The 19,672-nt window shown below is 42.5% G+C and overlaps 1 protein-coding gene across 2 annotated transcripts in view; it reads right to left on the minus strand.

Moving 5' to 3' along the window:
• Positions 1-269: 269 nt before the first annotated feature.
• KCNQ5 (potassium voltage-gated channel subfamily Q member 5) overlaps positions 270-19,672 on the minus strand; it is a 514,470-nt gene continuing 495,067 nt past the window's right edge. For both annotated transcript variants that reach the window (XM_079780853.1, XM_079780852.1), the window contains 3 exons: positions 8,502-8,633; positions 5,610-5,736; positions 270-4,681 (listed from right to left, as the gene is read on the minus strand). In XM_079780853.1, coding sequence (XP_079636979.1) covers positions 3,719-4,681; positions 5,610-5,736; positions 8,502-8,633 — 1,222 coding nt within the window. In that variant the 3' untranslated portion in view covers positions 270-3,718. The remainder of the gene's footprint in view (positions 4,682-5,609; positions 5,737-8,501; positions 8,634-19,672) is intronic.

Genomic DNA, 19,672 nt, shown 5'->3' on the forward strand with positions numbered 1-19,672 from the left:
CCCACATGCACTAGTATCTGAGTTTTGATATATCAAACAACAACAAAAATAAAATCAATGGCAAATTATTTTTTAAAATAAAACCCTCAAAAATATTTTCAAGCCTCTCTACCTCCCAAATTACCAATGATGTCTTCAGCCACACTGCGAAAATATAATTTTTGTATTTAAGCCCCAAATTTGTGTACGGTCAGTTTGGTTGACTGGGACCAGTCAGGTCGGAACCCACCAGTTAGTTCTAGAGAAAGACAGTCACATTAGTTGTTTATAGACATCTTTTTAATGTTTTACTTTAAAACAAATAATCCCAGTAAAAGAGAGCAAAGGAAATGACATTTTAATGGTAGCTTGAAATGGATATGGTATTCCTGATTTATTTGTTTTCAGGAAACAGACAATTGCATTGTCGTACATGACTTTTAGAACTGCTCACGTAAATGCACGTACTTATATTAAATTAAGTTTCTCTTACAAAAACACAACCAAGTCATTTTAAGGCAAAAAAAAAATCAGCTTCTGGGAAGATAAGGTAATATTTTGGTATTTTCAGAAGTGATCCATTAATTTAGTTGCTCGTGTGTCCATATTCCTTACAGATTGGCTTTGCAAATGGGCAAGAGAATTAGTCACTTTGTGCCTGGTGTCCTCCTCTCTCTTAGACTTGTTTTACCTGCAGATCAAGAACTTTCAGAATCACGGAGTCAACGGGAGGTGAGAAAGGCACACTTGAGCAGGAGATAATGACTAAAAAACTCAATAAAGTGTCTTCCTTTAAACAAAACTTGCAATCTACATATATTAATTTAGTTGAACACAATGCAAACATTTAGATCAGACACAGAACATCTTTTAGTTAACCTCATATGAGGGATGTTTGCAATGAAGTGTTAGCTTGATCAGCCCTGCATGTTGAAGAAGGCAGACAGACTGGAGCTGAGAAAGCATGTGGTTACTCAGTGTTCAGCGGAACTGTGCTTCTAGACACCATTTGGGATTGACCAATGGGACTCTGCTAGGTATAAATAGGAGACCCCTCCGAACTCCCCAGAGAGACACACAACAGACAGACCCTACATTTTTCACACAACACAACTATCTTTGAACATCCAAAAAAATTTTTTTTGTGTGCTAGAGTTAAGATAGACACAATATGGTCATGGCTTCAATGTATAAAAGTTTCTCACAACATGGTTCATTGCATTTTGCTATCATTAAGACCTCAGTGATGTTTGTGGGATTTATTTCTGAATCTTCTATCTTCAGCAATGCTGGATGAACTGTGCTGTGTTTGAAGCCCAAAAGAAGCCCAAGGAGGGGTCCCCAATACATTCAGAATTCCTGCTGCCAGTGGGGTTTGACCCAGGACAGAGTCTGTCCAAGAATCAGTGCTACCTGAAAGTTGCTGCCTCCTCCCTCTTCCTCCGAGTGTATGGAGATGTCTGGCTTTAGGTCAGTGGAGGTGTGTGTGTGCGTGTGCGTGTGCGTGTGCATACGTGTATTTGTGTGTGTATGCAACCTCCTCCAGAGGGTGTATCACAACTTCAGGTTGAGTAGAGACATGGGTAGGTGAAAATTGCATTGGATAATTGACTAAGATGTTTCAAAAATGAAAATAATTGCTTTCAAAGTTTGGCAAAATCCTTTTAGCTGGAGTGTAAAATTAGACTCTACCTTCGGTGTGTCTCCAGCGGCCGAGAAGATTCTGAACAATACACTCCAGGGGAATGTGCTAGAACTCCAGGGGCAGGCGAGAAGAGGAAGGTTTCAAAATGTAGGTGTCTATCAAAAGGTTCAAGGACTTTAAAAGGTTGGGAAGCACATTTTAGGGGGAGTGGAAAAGTGGTTTCCTTGGGGTTGGAGGCTGGGTAAGGCCTAGTGAAGTTCAGAAGCAAAATAGTGGCCGAGAATTGACAAGCAGTTAATGGAGAAGAAAAGTAAGGAGAGAGAGTCAGGGGTGGGGAAAGCAGGTTGTGAGAGAGAACTGGGAAGGGCTGGGGGATTTCAGGGCCTCCTCCTGCCTTTGGCTACCCAGTTGCTATCTCTGCTCATTCTTCGGACTGCTGGAGTTTTTCAGCAGGCAGCACTATTTGTGGGGGTTTGGGGTGGGGTGGGGTTGGGAGGGGAGGCCTTTAAGAACGTCCTTTGTGGCTAGAGTTGAAGTGAATTGAGTGCTATCTTGCTTCTCCTTGCCTTTTGAAGGCCATTACCTTGGCTGAAGTTCTGTGGGTCTGAGATCAGTAGACTGGTTTCTAACAAGCTGTCAGCATTGCTTGCTTTCCGGTAAATACACGTTTTATTTGATTTCTCCTGGGCTTTTTGTGGTCCTGTTACATGATGAAGTGTTTTGATTTGCAGATCCTGCCAGTGCTACCTGGCTTTTCTAACTGTAAATGCTTATACCAGGAAATGGAACCAATCATTTCAGATTTGGGACAACATTCTTGGGGAGAATAGAAAATATTCACTGTGGTATAAGAAGTAAAGGAGGGTTCGTTTTGGCCGTTCCTATGTAAAATGTACTACATAATAGCAAAACACATTCAGGGCATATTAAAAAATAAATACCTTGCAAAATTCTCTGTTTATATATCAGATGTTTAGGTAGTTGAATTTCTTAGTAGTACTCATTTTCTAAAAAAAATATAAAATAAAAATTGAGTTCTTTTATTTTGTTTTGTTTCGCTCCCTCTCACTGCCCTTGGAGGGGACGTCACTTTCTTGAACTTCACTGACTTCCCGGTGTTGTGTCTGGGTTCTCAGGCCTTCCCCATCTCAGTCTCCCGCCCATGGCTCAGTCCCTGGGACCCTGCCTGTGAACCAGCTTAGTGGGAGCGGCTTCTCACACGTCCCCTTTCTGTGGGCAGCGTAGGCAAGGCTGGGCTGGCGCCTTGCAGAGAGCTCAGCCCAGCCGCACTGGCCATCGTACTGATCAGCATTTCCTTTGTGTGGGTAGAAGTTGACAAACTTACAAAGTTGATTCCCACCATTAGAGGAATATGTTTCCGTAACGTCAAATGTGTCAAATACTCAGTCTATTTGCCCCACTGGCCCTGAATTTCATGATTTGTACATTTTCCAATTGAAGAACATTCTCATCATAAAGAACAACATGAAAATGATGTGCAAAATTGCTTGCCACAGCAGTAAATCACCAAAAGCACACATACTGACATTCAAATTACATGAATAATAGTATGACTGAATAAGGAATGGGTTGGCAACTATATATCTTGAAATAAGCAGCCATTTCTACTGTTCCCAAATTCTGCTTTACTTGGTACCTTGTTAGCAGCAGTTGATGAGTGCCGTTGTGTTTAAATATACATTATGGCCTAATTTTGAAAATATATTTTGCATTTAATCGCAAAGCAGAAATGGCTGAAATTTGAAGGTGTTTACTCCCATAATTTCAAAATAGAGAGTCAAAATCCTCTAAATGACCTAATTTTCATACATCCCACAGCGCTAGCAGTGTTTGGTTTCTCAGGATTATTAACTCAAGGTACGTTACTAAATGAGCGGGTTAATGTTGATGTACCTCGGAATTTCAGCCATCCCTAAACATGCATTTTCATGCAATTAAAAGATAATGGGCTTATCAACTGCCTTTCATGTTCTTCCTGATTCTTGCAGATTCAACTTTAGAAGGGCTTTCAAAATAGTTCATGCAATGATATGTATGGCTAAAGGAACTGCTATGCCTAGAAAGAAGACGAACTTATTTCAGTTTGACGTGAGGCAAGCTGAGGGCATCTGTACTCTCTCCGGCCTTACAAATGCTCTGAGATGATCGAGACCTTCCAGTCCTTAGTGAGTCTGACGCAAAAGCAGTTTCCCTGGCAGGCTGCGGCGCGGCGTCAAAAGTGTCTGTCTCCGTCTCTTCCGAACCCACCTCTTCATCAGTTATAAACAATTTGGATTCCCTCCATTTGGGGTAAAAATCTTGGCTGCCTCTGGAGCCACTTGACTCACTCCCTGAAAGCTGGATATTCAGCTCCTCTGTGGACCTGATCAGGTTTTGTACAGACAAAGATTTGCCCAAGTCCTTGGGCACCACTGGGTGGACAGACAACAGAGTTTCTCCTCCCATGTCAAAGCTCTTCCTCAGAGAACGGTCCTTGGTCAGATTGGACTGTGCAACCTGAACATTTTCCTTGGAGGCAACAAGGCAGGTGGTGACATCAGGAATGCTCTCCTGTAAGCCTGTGGGGTTTGGGTGCAGGGTCTCTGGCCTGGGCGGGTGCTTGATGGCTGGGAGAGGAGGCGGGATCTGTAAAGTTGTTGGGGCTGCTGGCTTAGGTGCCGCATTTATTTGGTTTGCAATGTTGTTGGTGGCCACCACTGAGGAGCCATCACTTTGACTCAATGGCACCTGTGTTGCTTGACTGTGCATAGTGGGGCTAAGCGCGTAGAAAGTCTGAGCACTGAACTCATTTGGCGTCAGAATGAACTGCAGGCCTCGAGAGATGTTGGCACTAGCTGATCTGGTTAGGCAGCCACTGTTCTGGGCGGAGCTGGACAGGTCTTTGCTGTCCCCGGGGCTTTGATAGTCAGATGTCTGTTCACATTCAAACGGTGGGATCTGGAACGAGGCCAAGGTGAGGGCGGAGGCGGAGCCTTTCCGGAGGACCTGCTGATATATGTCTAGCAGGCAGTCCAGCTTGGACTCAATGGACTGTACCTGAAAATGGGGGAAATGGTTACAGAGGAGTAGAACTGTTACTAAGAAAGGGCTTCACCTTTAGAATTAAAAAAATAAAAAAGAAACCATTGTGTGCCAAGACAGTAAAATATAGAGTTTAAGGATAATGCAGACCTGATATTTATTGCCATTTTATTTTATTTAAAAATTTTTTGATTTAGTACCATTTTAGAACGTCATGTCTAGCAGTGCTGGGGCCACGGGAGGACTCAGGAGAGGGATGCTTTGGCCTCTTGGTAATCTTCATCGGCACCCCTCTCCCTCAGTTCTCTAAAACGGACAATTGATACTCCCCAACCCATATAATCACTGTACAAATGCAACTTCAGGACTGCCCAGCCCAGTCAGGTTGCCTTTCCCAAGCCTCTTCTGTGAAAACATTCTGGAACTCTTGTGCAGGATAGTAAGGAACTTATTCTATAATAAAATCAAGACCTTAAATAGCAATCCACGTGCTTCTGAATTGAAAAATAAAGACACAGAGTGCTTCAGAATTAATACCTGAAATATTTATAATTAAATTGGGGTAGCAATTTGATTTCTGAGAAATGGTCTTTGTAGTGATAATGATTTTTTTTTTTTTTTTTACAGAGTGGTCTAGAAGAGAGACAATAAGAATAACCAAAACACAAATAAAAAATAGATACTTTTTTAATCTTAGTGTTGAAAATCTACAATTGCTTCCTGTGTGATGAGGTGGGATTTTCTATTCCTTATATGGAAGTCCAAGTATTTAGAGAATTCTGTCTATGCACAAGGAAATTTCATTTCATTTGCTCTTTCTTGATTTTATTTCTTGATTTACCTTTCAAAATATGTTAATCACTAAAATACATCCAATTGCCAAATCCAGTTTTGATTTTAAAAAATTCTGGCTAAAATTTTAACCAATATTGTTCACTTGTACCTGTTTTTCAACCTTGACCACTCGGCCGAGCATACTGAGGTCATCTGTGGTCTCATGTTCTGCCGGTATTTTCTCTCGGCTCTTCTTATCTGATGTGATTTGCCCTTTTCCAAGAATTTGATCAACACTAGCAGAGAAAGAGGACATCTGATTATGAGTACTGAAGATGGAGGTTGCCCTAGACCAGAATGAAGTGTTTTGAAAAGAAAAATTCAATACAATTATCTTTAATTTATGTAAGGTGAAATAAAAATGAACTTGTTCCAGTTGATGAGCTTTATTTTCTTAACATGAGAATTACACAAAAGATTAATTTTCTTTTTACTCTAGTCCATGATGAAACCACTTAAGGGTGATCTTCTGGAGGCAAAATTGCCTTAAACTACAAATTACAGAGTGACCTAAAAGAGGTCACTTGTCTGTTTCCATCTTTGACCAAGTATTTCCAAAATTAACTACTTAAACGATAACAAAATCATAATTATGATGATTTCACATTAATAGATTACTCAATGAACATTTATTGTTCATCTGCTATGTGAAAGATAAGCAGATAAAAAAGCTATTGGAATTCTAGTTGAAAAATATACTCTTCATGAGCTAGACCAGGGGTCCTCAAACTTTCTAAACAGGGGGCCAGTTCACTGTCCCTCAGACCGTTGGAGGGCCGGACTATAGTTTAAAAAAAACTATGAACAAATTCCTATGCACACTGCACATATCTTATTTTGAAGTAAAAAAACAAAATGGCAAAAACACCCGCATGTGGCCCGCGGGCTGTAGTTTGAGGACGCCTGAGCTAGACACTCTAGATTAGTTCTGAAAATTCGAGAGCAGTTCAATTTGATAAAAAAAACCCCTTAAGAGCCACAGATAGTTCTATTAAAGGACTAAGCAAAGATTGTCACATGACCACAGGATGAGTTAAAACCATTTCCAAGGGGACTTGATCAGCCTAACTGGGAATTGCAGTACTTTCTTACTTTGTGTGTTTTAGAACTGAATTCCCAGGAGGACCGACTCAACTTCCCCGTTTACTTTGTCTGCATAGAAATACAGGCAGCGCCTACCTTCTGTCATGACGTCTAATCTATTAAACTCTAAGCTCAAAAGAATGGGGTCATTATTTTATTAATATCTGGATGCCCACAGCACGTGGCACACATTACACGCTCAATAATTATCTGCTAAAAGAATGAATGAACAAATTGTAATTTCTTTTTGTTTTTGTAACTGATCAACAGGTGTTTTACTAAGGGTCTAGTTTATATCCCTTTCCCTGGGCTAAGTACACTGTGGGCATATAAGCCAATGTTTCAGACTCAGCCCTTGTATTTTAAGACTAATCACAAATGCTGGTAATTTGTGCCTAATAGTGAAGCAAAATCCTTAAAAAATGGAATTGACTAAATATTTTGCCTTCGAGATAAACACAATTAAACACATATAGTTGGGATAACATGTTGAACTAATTTCTTTTAACCACTCAATAAGATGCTCGCTGGAAAAACAGTGTGTATCTAGTATTTACAGGACATGAAGGAAGGGAAGGGCCCAGTCTTAGTCACAAGCAAGGAGAACAAACTTGCAACCAGGAAACAATACAAGAGCCAGCCAGTCGTTTTTCAGTCTGGACTCTGGCACAGTATACCGAGATTCCGAGTACTTTTATTCCCATAGTGGACTTAATTTTTTTGGTAATCCCCACCCAAGGATATTTTTTTCCATTGATTTTTAGAGCGTGGGAGAGGGAGAGACAGAGAGAAACATCGATGTGAGAGAGACACATCGATTGGTTGCCTCCTGCACACACCCCGACCAGGGCCAGGAAACCTGCAACCAAGGTATGTGCCCTTGACCGGAATCGAACCCAGGACCCTTCAGTCCGTGGGCCTACGCTCTATCCACTGAGCCAAACCGGCTAGGGCTCCATAGTGGACTTTAAATGCTTTGGGAGGTCAGAGTAGGGAAAGGTATTTTTGTGGGCTGTTTCGTCAGGTAAAGTTTAATGAAAAAGGAAAACTAGTTTATTCCTGAAGGATATAAATAACAAAACAACAGCAGCAGCAGTGATAATTCAGACGGCATGAGAACAGCCATTAACATTTATTGAGCACTCATTTACTGTGTGTTAATTAATTCGATCCTCAGGACAAGCCTAAGAGGCAAGCACTAACATTATCCCCATTTATTTCTTTGTTAATCCTCACTCGATATTTTTCCATTGATGTTTTAGACAGAGTGGAAGGGAGGGGGAGAGACACACAGAGAGAAACATCGATGTGAGAGAGACACATCCATTGGTTGCCTCCTGCATGCACCCTGACCAGCGCTGGGGATCGAGCCTGCAACCGAGGTACGTGCCCTTGACCGGAATCGAATCTGGGGTCTTTTACTAGTCCTTGGGCCAATGCTCTATCCACTGAGTCAAACTATCTAGGGCAATCCTTATTTTAAAAAATATGTTTTTATTGATTTCTAAGAGAGGAAGGAAGAGGGAGAGACAGATAGAAATACTAATGAGAGAGAATCATTGATTGGCTGCCTCCTTTACGTCTCCTACTGGGGACCAAGCCTGAAATCTGGGCATGTGCTCTGACGGGGAATTGAACTGGCGACCTCCTGGTGCATGGGTCGATGCTCAACCACTGAGGCATACGAGCCGGGCACATTATTCCCATTTTTACAGATGAGGAAACTGAGACACTGTATCATTGAAGGCTTTTAATACCTGATTTACATCCTTAAATAAAATCTATGCTAAAAGCAAGGCCCAATTTCCCACTGAAAATGAATTAGAACTATGGAATTTAAGAGCTTTCTCTTCTACAGAGTTCCTCCCAGATAGTTTCTGTGCCTTTCCTTTACAACAATAACATTTTCATTGCTCACCGTGTTTGAAGGCTCTTAATTCTACACAACATGTCCAGGTGACCAGCAGAATATTGTTCAATTACATCTTTTACATCATATGGGCGTAATGTTTCTTTAAACTTCCGTTTTGCAACATGAAATTTCATTATTCTGTAAGAGCAACAAATTACACATTGTAAAGTAAGTTACAAAAATAGCATACTAGTAAAATGTAAGAAACTCTGGGGGGGGGGGTGGAAAGTCATGCACCAAATTATTTTAGACTCCCATGAAAATGCAATATGAAAGCCTGAGATTACAGTGGACAATTTCAGAATATCTCACATGGGGCAAACCACCTTTAGTAGAAAAACACACTAAAAAGAGATTGTTTATGAAGTGTTGCACCTTTTTATTGTACCTTTTTAATGTTCATTGAAACCCTGATTTAAAATTAAGGTAAAAATGCAATTCTCCCTTTTCCATGTGATCCCCAGAAGTCCAAGATATAGCACATACTGATTGCATCCCTTATGAAATATAAAAATTGTTAAAATGGTCTTTTTATGTAATGATATTCATTTAAAAAGTATATTTTAATTCATTTCAGAGAGGAAGGGAAAGGGAGAGAGAGATAAAAACATCAATAATGAGAGAGAATCATTGATTAGCTACCTTCTGCACACCCCCTACTGGGGATGGAGCCCACAACCTGGGCACGTGCCCCGACAGGGAATTGAATCTGTGACCTCTTGGTGCATGGGACGATGCTCAACCAACTGAACCACACTGGTCAGGGCATGAGATTTTTTTTTATTACTATGCCTCCCCCATGTTTTAAAACAATATTTTATCAATGCATTCCATGATGCCATAAATAGCTAAGCTGCCTAAGATAACCAGTGCTTGCAATAACTTGGTATAATTCCTGAAGAAAGCAAAGAAACAATGGTTGAATGAGTCTGTGCAGCCATATTGCAGGTAAATGTTCGTGTTTTTTCAACTATTAAGTGGTTCATAGACTCCCATTATCACATTCAGGCCGGGAATCAATCCATGAGGCTCTATGAACCAAAATTTATTCTCCCTTGGTGGAAAGAGGGAAGATTAGGAACAAATGAGTTTAAACAGAAAATCCTCATTACCTATCCTAATAGCCAACTGCAAGGAATCCAAATTACTTTATTGGTTAAAAAGCTCCCAACTCTCTTGTAATTGTATTAATGTCAAATTAATTGTACCCTAATTAATCCTGAACCATTTATCCATTATATATATTGTTTTCTTAAATTCAGGTATAACTGACATATTATATTAGTTTCAGGTGTGCAACAGAATGATTTGACATTTAAATATACTGTTTTACAAAATTATCACCACAGTGAGTCTAGTTAATATCCATCCCCATATATAATATCCATAAGAATATGAACATCCAAGAATGTCCATTAATATTCTTTCTCTGTCTACCATATCTTCTCCACCAATCTCTTCTTTAGTTAGGATAGGTTTTTGTTCGCAAAGACATTTAAACAACGTTATCAGCAGGCTTAGAAAGAATAAACCTTTCAAATGCTAAGATGACCATATTACTGCCCCCCGCCCAGCCTTTATTGGTTTTCTGTGTCTATCGGGTAAACATCAAATTCCTTAGCACATCCTATAAGACTGTTTTTGGACTGGCCTCTGTCTCTTTTTCGCCTCATCTGCTCTCACTTCCTCCTTGGAACTTGAGGTTCCAGCAACAATAAGATATTTGTAGGTTCACAAAAACACCCTTAAATCAAATATATATATAAATTATTTGCATACACTATTTCTTCTTTCTGAAATCCTCTGATATCTTTGCTCAGCTCTAACATCACTTTTTAATGGAAATTCCTATAATTTTCCCAAAGCAGTTCATCAGTTGCCTGTCAAACTCTATTTTAGTATATAACACACCACATTATAATTACTTACTAGTATTTGCTTACTAGAAGCCCAGTGCACGGATTCATGCACCAGTGGGCTTCCTTGGCCTGGCCTGCAGGGATCAGCTGAAACCAGCTCTCCGACATCCCCTGAGGGGTCCTGGATTGTGAGAGGGCACAGGCCAGGCCAAGGGACCCCACCGGTGCACAATTGGGGCCGGGGAGGGACCACGGGAGGGCTCCAGGTTGTGTCTGGCCCATCTCTCCAATTCCAGATCGTTCAGACCCCAGCAGCAAGCTAATCTATCGGTCGGAGCATCTGCCCCCTGGTGGTCAGTGTGTGTCACCTAGCATATTAGGGTTTTATTATATGGGATAGATCAGCCTCCACCACCAGATTCTATGAGGTCCTGGAATGCAGGGCTGTGTTTCCCCATTGTAAAACAATACTTGGCATACAGTTTAATGGGCAGGAGAGGTTTGTTTGCCTAGAAGCTCTTCGATGAGGCTCAGTGGGCAACTCGAGAGGGAAGAGGGTAATGGATGGAGAGAGCTCCTGCTTTTTCTCTCCAGGTGCTCATCTCTAGTCATTCCTCTACTCAAAGGTGCAGTCCAGCCCTCTGGAATTTCTTGTCACCAAAGCGCTCATTTCTCAGCATCCTGTCTTGGCACTCTACCTAAAACGCTAACTGTTCCAGATTCAATTCAGGCATTGCCTTCTCTAGGCCGTCTCTCCTGATGGCCCCACGGCGGGTAGATGGTCTTGCTCTGTGCTCTCAAATGAGCTGTCAGTGCGGAATCTGTGGCCTTGTATCTCACCCACTGGATGTACTAATATCAGAGGCTGAGTTTTACCCTAGCACCTCACGCAATCTCGGGCCAGTATTAGAGGTGCAATACGTGCTTGCTGAAGAAATGATTGAGGATTAGTTGCCCTCTAGCTGTTCAAAGCTGTTTGTGTTCTGTGGCGAGGCACATGCTTGTAGAGATCTTCTAAAAAAGTTGCCTTAGAATAGATTTGAGGTCTTCAGGCACATTTCAGGAACAGTATAAGCCTTTGCCTCTATTCCATGAATACCAAAGTACTTCCTAAAGTAAAAGAAATGTTCGTTCATTCATCAATAGTCAGGACCCTGCCTGGTTTAGAAAAGAGTTATTTAAATAGAACTGCTTCTGAAAAATCATAAAAATATAATATTCTTTTCCATTAGATAGCTAATATAAAAGCATTTCACAAAGCCATTAAATCACAACAATAAACTGTCATTATGAGGAAGTAAGGAGAAACACAAAAACATTGAAAGTCAGGGAATAAATCATACTATAATTCAGTAAGTACCAAATGTGGAGAGAGAGAGAATAGCAAAATGAAACTGTCCAGGGTGAGGAGGAGGAATAGTTTGATGGTACACTAGTATGTTGGCTGAATGAATTTTTAATATCATAAGACCATCAAGAAACAGAGATGAGCCCTGGCTGGTTTTGCTTGGTGGTTAGAGCATAGGCCTGTGGACCTACGGGTGTCGAGTTCAATTCCAGGTCAAGGGCACATACCTCAGTTGCAGGTTCGATCTTTCCCTCCACCCCCACTGACCCCTGGTCCCAGGCAGTGCACTTGGGAGGCAACCAGTTAATGTGTCTCTCTCACATCAATGTCTCTCTCTCTCTCTCTCTCTCTCTCTCTCTCTCTCTCTCTCTCTCTCTCCTTCCCCTTCCCCCCTCCCTTCCTTACTCTCTCTAAAGATCAATGGAAAAAAATATCCTCAGGTGAGGATAAAAAGAAAGAAACAGATGAAAACATGCAGTGGAAGTCTAAAAACAGTAAAAACTTAGTCCTTTTTGTTCCTGAGAGACTACTTTCAGTGCTTCCAAAAATCATGTCACTCAAGAGGAAGTGAATGTGCAGCACATCCCTGGGTTCCTGACCGTTTCCGCCATAGGATGACGATCCTTCTTGAGTGAAGACTCTTTGTCATCAGGGCCAGGTGATTTGAGATGTTCATATCATTCAATTCCCTCAGCCTCCCTCCCTCCAGCCAATCCCCCCTCACTTCTCCTGAGACTGGACATGATTTTCATGGTTAAAATCAGAGTGGAAAATGTGAGAGACTAAGCTAAGCCCGAGAAAGCATCTCTGAATAAGTCTTGTTATCCTGGGTCCCTGTAGCATTTCCTCATTTATCTGTTCGTCACTGGGATGTCTAAAACTGCTTCTGTCTCTAGCATGCAATGAACTTGACCTGAGCACTTAGTTCCCATATACTGGACACAATGCTGGATAGCGGAGATATGAAGATGAGCAAGACACAGATCTTGCCCACGTCGGCGTAACGTCCATTGTTCTCTAATAGTGAGGCCCTTGCTGGATGGCTGGTGCTTCACTTAAACCTCTAAGAGTTCCCCACCTTTGGTATTTGGGTCAAGTGAAAGCTCAAGAGGTTGAGTAACCTGTCCAAGGTCACACAACTAGTCAGAGGCAGGTGGTTGCTCATGCCATGGCCTGTGTTTTTACCACTCCACTAAGCTATCATCACAGGGTGGATCCTGACAGGCAACCTGGTAAATGTTAAGGAAAATGTCTAGGCTTTCTACTGGTCTGACCTGCTGTTACCTGTTCTCTCTGACACACTTATGCAGGTAAGTCTGAGTCCATGTTACTCTGTTCAACCCAACTCCATCTCCGTGTTCCCAAAGGCCCTTTGTGGTCGGCAAACTCATTAGTATTTGGCAAACTCAGTGGTCGGCAAACTCATTAGTCAACAGAGCCAAATATCAACAGCACAGCGATTGAAATTTCTTTTGAGAGCCAAATTTTTTAAACTTAAACTTCTTCTAACGCCACTTCTTCAAAATAGACTCACCCAGGCCGTGGTATTTTGTGGAAGAGCCACACTCAAGGGGCCAAAGAGCCACATGTGGCTCGTGAGCCGCAGTTTGCTGACCACGGCCAAAGGGGATCTCGTGCTTGGCACGCCCTCTGCCCTTCAAATTGGCCACCTTCATCTCTCAAAGGGTCCTCTCCAGGATCCAGGCCATGGCTAACATGGGTTCCCCATGCCCCCAAATTGTAATGTTTTCCATTTTACCACAAATTCTAGGGGCCCTCTGCTTACTATACCCCAGATGTCAGATATACCCCTCAGTTTCACTGTGGAAGTCCATTTTGCTTGACAGTATTTCCCAGCTTCTAGCTACAAGGGCACAATGAACCTTTACGAACAGAAGAAGTGAGCAGCCCATTTTCTGGTTATTGGCAGGAAGAAATGAAGCCCAGCCTTCAATAGTGCTCAATTCCAGGAAAGATCTGAGGGTGCTGAAAACTGAAGAAAAGGTCCAAAAGTAAGCTGTCAGAATATGAATTTGAAAGGCTTTTCAATTTTCTGATTTTTTTCTCTTCAAGACCAAGCAGTTCAGATACTAAGGCTTTTTACTACAAAGTGAGGGGGAGAAAGGAGAGCTGGGGGCTGGAGGTGTCCTAGGTTGACATCTTGGTTCTTGCACAGGCTAGCCTGAGTGTTATGGATCTCGACTCTCTAAACACAGTTGGGCATAAAACCAGAGCAACTTGTAGTCTAGACAAAGGGCCAGATAGTAACCATTTTATACTTTATGGGTCATATGGTCTCAGTTGAAATCACTCAACTCTGCATTGTAACATGGGAGCAACCATAGAGCACACATACACAAATGAGTGTAGATACATTCCAATAAAACTTTATTTACAAAAACAAGCATTGGGTTGGCTTTGGCCCCCCTCTAGTTTGCTGACCCTTGGTCTAGATAAGAAGAGCCATGAGGAAGTGCCTTGAGACTGGGAATAAATGAAACATGGTGAACTGGCCTGGGAAAAAGAGGCAGAAGGACTTGGTGGTCTCTACATGCTTATTAAGTTTAATGTAATCTGTGCATTGCTTCATGGAAAGGAATGTTTGGGCAAATCATTCTAGAGTAAAATTAGGACTTTTAGAATACATTTGATGACAAAGAAAAAGCTAAAGGAGCTCATCACCACTAAACCAGCATTACATGAAATGTTGAAGGGAATTCTTTAAGAAGAGGAAGAGAAAGAAGAAGAGAAGAAGAAGAAGAAGAAAAGGGAGGAGGAGGAAGAAAAAAAGAAATAAAAATATGAAAAATAAGTGGCAATAAATACATATCTATTAACATTTGAATTTAAAAATCAAAATAAACAAACAAGGAATCTAATGAACAAAATAAACTGATGAATAAAATAGAACCAGAGGCATGGAAATGGAACAGACTGACGAATCTCAGAGGGAAGTGGGGCAAGGGGGCAGGAAGAGATTAACGAAAGATCTTATATGCATATATGCATTACCTACAGACACAGACAATATGGTAGTGAAGGCCTGGGGTGGGGTGAAAACCAGGTGGAAGAGGGTAGTGGGGGGATATAAGGGGAAAATTTATAATACTCTCAACAATAAAGATTAAAAAAAAGATGGTGATGATGTCAGGTGGTACTTTATAGTATAACCCTATGAGAAAGGTACTATTGTCATCTCCATTTTGCAGATAACGAAACTGAAGCACAGAGAGGTTAAGTAACTTGCTTGGGGTTAAACATATTGCTCTACTATTGTTTTAATATCAAGATATTAATATTTTAACATAAAATAACAACAACAGAAAAGATACTTTGATATGAAACAGCTCTTTTTACTCATAAGTGCCTGGTATATAATAGGTGCTCAATAAAATTTTGCTAAGTGAATGACCGGTTCTTACAGATGTTGGAAGGTCCTTTGGAGGACCAACAGAAGGCTGAGGAGTGAGTTGCACTCTCATTGGCTTTTCTCCTCATGAGGGTAAATTGCACCACTGGAGCTGATTCAGCAGCAAACAGCAAAAGGCCCTAAAGCCAGTCTCCTCTGATGCTGTTGGGAACTAAGAGGGTAGGAACCTAAGAGAAGGAAATCTGTTGCACAAAGCTGATATGCCCCAGTACTACCACTAGAGGGAGACAAAGATTCATCACAAATCTAAACTGGCAACTGCTCTTGAAACTGAAGGAAGTCTGCTCACACAGTTTTCTGAGCACGAAGAAATAACTAAAGCAAAGTTAAACTCTGGGTAGCTTCTATCTATCTATCTATCTATCTATCTATCTATCTATCTATCTATCTATCTATCTATCTATCCATCCATCCACAAACACATGTGCACTTATAAGGAAATGTAGGTGCATTTGCTGTGCTGCCATGAGTTATAAAATCTTGCAAAAGTCTTGTTCCAGTCCTCTAAGTCTGGGTAAAAACATTGCATATGGATATGCAGAGATAAGAATGATTAGAAAACAGAAGCGGCAGTGACTGCTGCTGCCACCAAACAGATGGAAGGGCCGGACAGCCGCCAAACCATGTGCAGGGCAGAGAGAGCTAGCGGACCGTGAACTGAAGAGGCAGATTGATTGACTGTAAAGACAGCCGTCCTTCCCAAGCGTGGCTGCTCACTGGAATCAGCCAGGGAGCTTTAACAACGCCACCGCCTGGGTCTCACCTCCAGGAATTCTGTTTTAATTAACCCAGGGTGTGGTCCAGAGATGGCATACGACTCTTCAGGTGATTCTAACGTGCAGTTCAGGTTGAGAACTACTGACATGGATGTGGGATTGGATGGAGGAGCAGAACCATCTGCACACTCCCTGCTTCCATGCAGAGAAGTGATGCGGGTTTTGCATAAGTCTTCTGAGTCACACAAATCACACCCCTGAGGCAGCGTGTCAGTGTGTCTTGGTGTCCTGCTTCCAATCGTAACCCAAGTGCTTCCTAACCTCCTCCCCTGAGTCCGGCCTGAAGTTTTCATGCAAGGAGTTCAATTAGTTTTTCGAACGACTACCTTCGGAGGGAAGGGGGTGCGGAGCGACCATTCACTCATTCATTCAACAAATAATCACTCGGCACCTTCTGTGGTGTGCTGGGCGCTGTCCTAGGCGCCGGGGAGCCGTGACTCCGCGGAGTTGAAGGGGCCTCCAGCTTCTTCCCTCTGCAGTCCTGGTGGAAAGCAGCAGTCACTGCACAGGAGCCCTGATAGGAAGCTAGAGCCCGATGGATTGGTCAGAGTTTGGAGCCCTTTAGATGAGTTCAGTGCGGCTGCTTCCCGAAGTGACGCCAAAGATGTGTTTGCTGAGTGGGACCCAAGAATTTGTTCATTTATTCACTCATCAGACATTTATTGAATGCCTACTATGAGCTACGCTCAGTGCTAGATGTCAGGGATACATCGATGAAGAAATAAGTCCTGCTGTTTGAGCACTTCCAGTCTAGCGGGCAGACAGACAAGCAGGCAGACAGAACTAATTCACCCTGTGAATGGAAGGTGGTGGGAAGCCACCTTCCATTTCAGTAGCTTGATGGGGAGTGCGTACCAGGAGGGTTTAACCCCAGGTCCATAGAGATGATAGGAAACGCTTGCCGGAGGAGAGCACAGTCCTTTACTCATTCTGCACCCACACCTCCTCGGTATATTACCAAATTTCTCCAGGCTGCAGACATGGAGAAATACAGAGAGTAGGAGGGAGGGGGAGCGACAGAGAGAGAAACATTGACCGGCCTGCAATTGAGATACGTGCCCTTGACCGGAATCGAACCTGGGACCCTTTAGTTCGAAGGCCAATCGTCTATCCACTGAGCCAAACTGGCTAGGACCCAGAGCTTATATTTTTGGTGTGGATGTGTGTTTCTCCTCTCGACCCCTCTTCTTACTCTTTGTTGGCTAGTTGGGTTGACTCACTCTACTGACATGCATTCCATAGCCCCTCTTTTCCAGTTTGGAAAACTCTATCCCTTGATTTCTGACTCTCTGTAGGAAACATAGCATCTATGGCATCTCTTAAAAGCAAGGGTCTCAGGGCTCAGTCTTGAGGTGGCTCAGAGCCTTTGGTCACCTATTCTTTCCCAAAGTAGCCCTCTCTTGCCTTTTAGAGATTGGTTCCGGGATGGTGTTGATCATGGGGAAACTCAGCAGATACACAGGAGTATGGAACTTGATAATTTGGATCAGTGCTGAAGGCATATGTATGACTTATTTGGATGACTTATTAATGTTATTTTCCTCTTAATACATAAGCATGATTCAATAATATAGCTTTGCATGTGTGTATACAATCGACCCTTGAACTACAAGGGTTTGAACTGCACGGGTCCACTTATATGCAAAATTTTTTCAAGAAATACTGTACATATATTTCTCTTCCTTATAATTTTATTTTAAAAATATGTTTTTATTGATTTTAGAGAGAGAGGAAGGAAGAGGGAGAGAGAAAAACATTGATTGACTGCCTCTTGCACACCCCCTACTGGGGATCAAGCCCACCACCCAGGCATGTGCTCTGACCAGAATCGAACCAGTGAACTCTTGGTGCATGGGATGATGCTCAACCGACTGAGCCGCACCAGCCAGGGATCTTATGATTTTCTTAGTAACATTTTCTTTTCTCTAGCTTACTTTATTATAATATAGTATACAATACATATACAAAATATGTGTTAATTGACTGTTTATATTATCGGTAAGGCTTCTGGTCAGCAGTAGGCTATTAGTAGTTAAAGTTCTTGGGAGTCAAAACCTATATGCGGATTTTTGACTGTGGGGTGGTGGTGGTCGTGGTGTCCGTGTCCCTAATGTCCTAGTTGTTCAGGGTCACATGTATGGTGTTTAGACTCCGAAAACCCTTCAAAACTAGCTATAGAATTATAAATCCAGTATTGCCTCACCCTTCTTTTCTCTCAGATTGGGCTCCTAGCCAGAAGTTTCTGGGTGTACTGACCTGTCTCATTTTATTGCTTTCAGCTCGTGGCAGACAAGTAATTTAATTCCATCCATATACGGTCTAACAGATGTTCTTACTGCAGGGGCAAGTCAATATCTTGCTTGGCTGACCCAGGGATCAGGAAAGTTCTTCTCTATTTGTGGAGTATTCTTGTCAGATGTGTGAAGTGAGATTGGAGAAAAATTCAGGGTTGAGAATACCTGTCAGGGCATGGTCAGGAGAATGGTGCCGTCCATGCCTTCCCGAATAGGAAGAACACAAGGGCAAGGAAACTGGGCAACCTCATCACTTCACCGAGGGCTACAGCGAGGACTGATTTGCATAACCCTCCTCCAACACGCTGATGTGTCAGCAGTGGTTCTTCTCTTCGCTGATCAGATCTGAGCCACTTTAGAAGAGCTGACGAGGTTGGCTAGTTATGAGGAAATTCTTGACACCTCATCTATGTTTCTGTTAGAGTGAAAGATTCTGGTAGGTAATTTTAGAAATTACACTCTGGCTTTAAACCTTTCTGCCTGTATTGAATTTTTCTCCAGAGCCACTGTGACCTCCTTGTGGTCACTTTGGAAGGACCTTGCCAGTCTTTATCTTCCTGACCTCCTGGCAGCCGTTACAGTCGGCCATGGCGTGCCTCCTGCTCGGAACGCGCCTCTTCCACATGCTCTCTTCGTGCCCATCTGTCTGGCTGCTTCGAGTCTGGCTCCATCAGAGGCTTCTTCCTTCTGCAGCTCCTTACATTCTTGTGAGCCTTAGATTCGTGTCGACCGTCTTCCCTCTCTACTCCCACACTCTCCCTGGGTGATTCTTCTGTAACTTACCTATTTCTGTGCCGACGTCTACCAAGTTTGTCTTCTGGGCCTCAGATCCAGGAATCCACCTGCCTACTGGGCCCCACTGAACGCCCCAAACTCAACGCTCGCCACAATGCACTATCTCCTCCACGCAGGCCTCTGTCTGGCCAGGCACCTAGAAGTATCACCCTCGATTCCTCCTGCTCTTTCCCTCTGTCTTCTCCAACCAGTAAATGTTCAAATCCTATTATTTTTTACAGCTGAGGAGCTCTGAAATCCATCCTTCACTACTCTTCACCCTGACTGCCTGGCTCAGGCCCCCGGCAAGTTCAATCTGTTCTTCACACCACAATCAGAGCCATCTTTCCAGGTGTAAGAATAAAGCACCAGTCTGATCATTTTATTTCTGTACTTAATAGCCCCCATGCCTTCCTGCTTGTCATAATGGTTCCTGTTCCTCTTTTCAGTCTACCCTCTCCTTCCTACATCCTTCATCCTCTATCAGCTCACATGCTTTCTAATGCCACTTTCACCTCTGGTTTTTGACCACTGCAGTTCCCTCTGCTTAAATGCACACTCCTTCAATAACCTGCCTAGAGCCTATACATCTACCAGGTCTCTGCTTGGACACCCCTTCTTCCAGGAAGCCTTCCTGAATGCCACCTCCCATGTAAGTGCCCAAATTATGTCTGCCTGAATATCCTGGACGTCTAT

This window comes from Cnephaeus nilssonii, assembly GCF_951640355.1.
Source record: "Cnephaeus nilssonii genome assembly, chromosome: 9".
NCBI lineage: Eukaryota > Metazoa > Chordata > Mammalia > Chiroptera > Vespertilionidae > Cnephaeus > Cnephaeus nilssonii.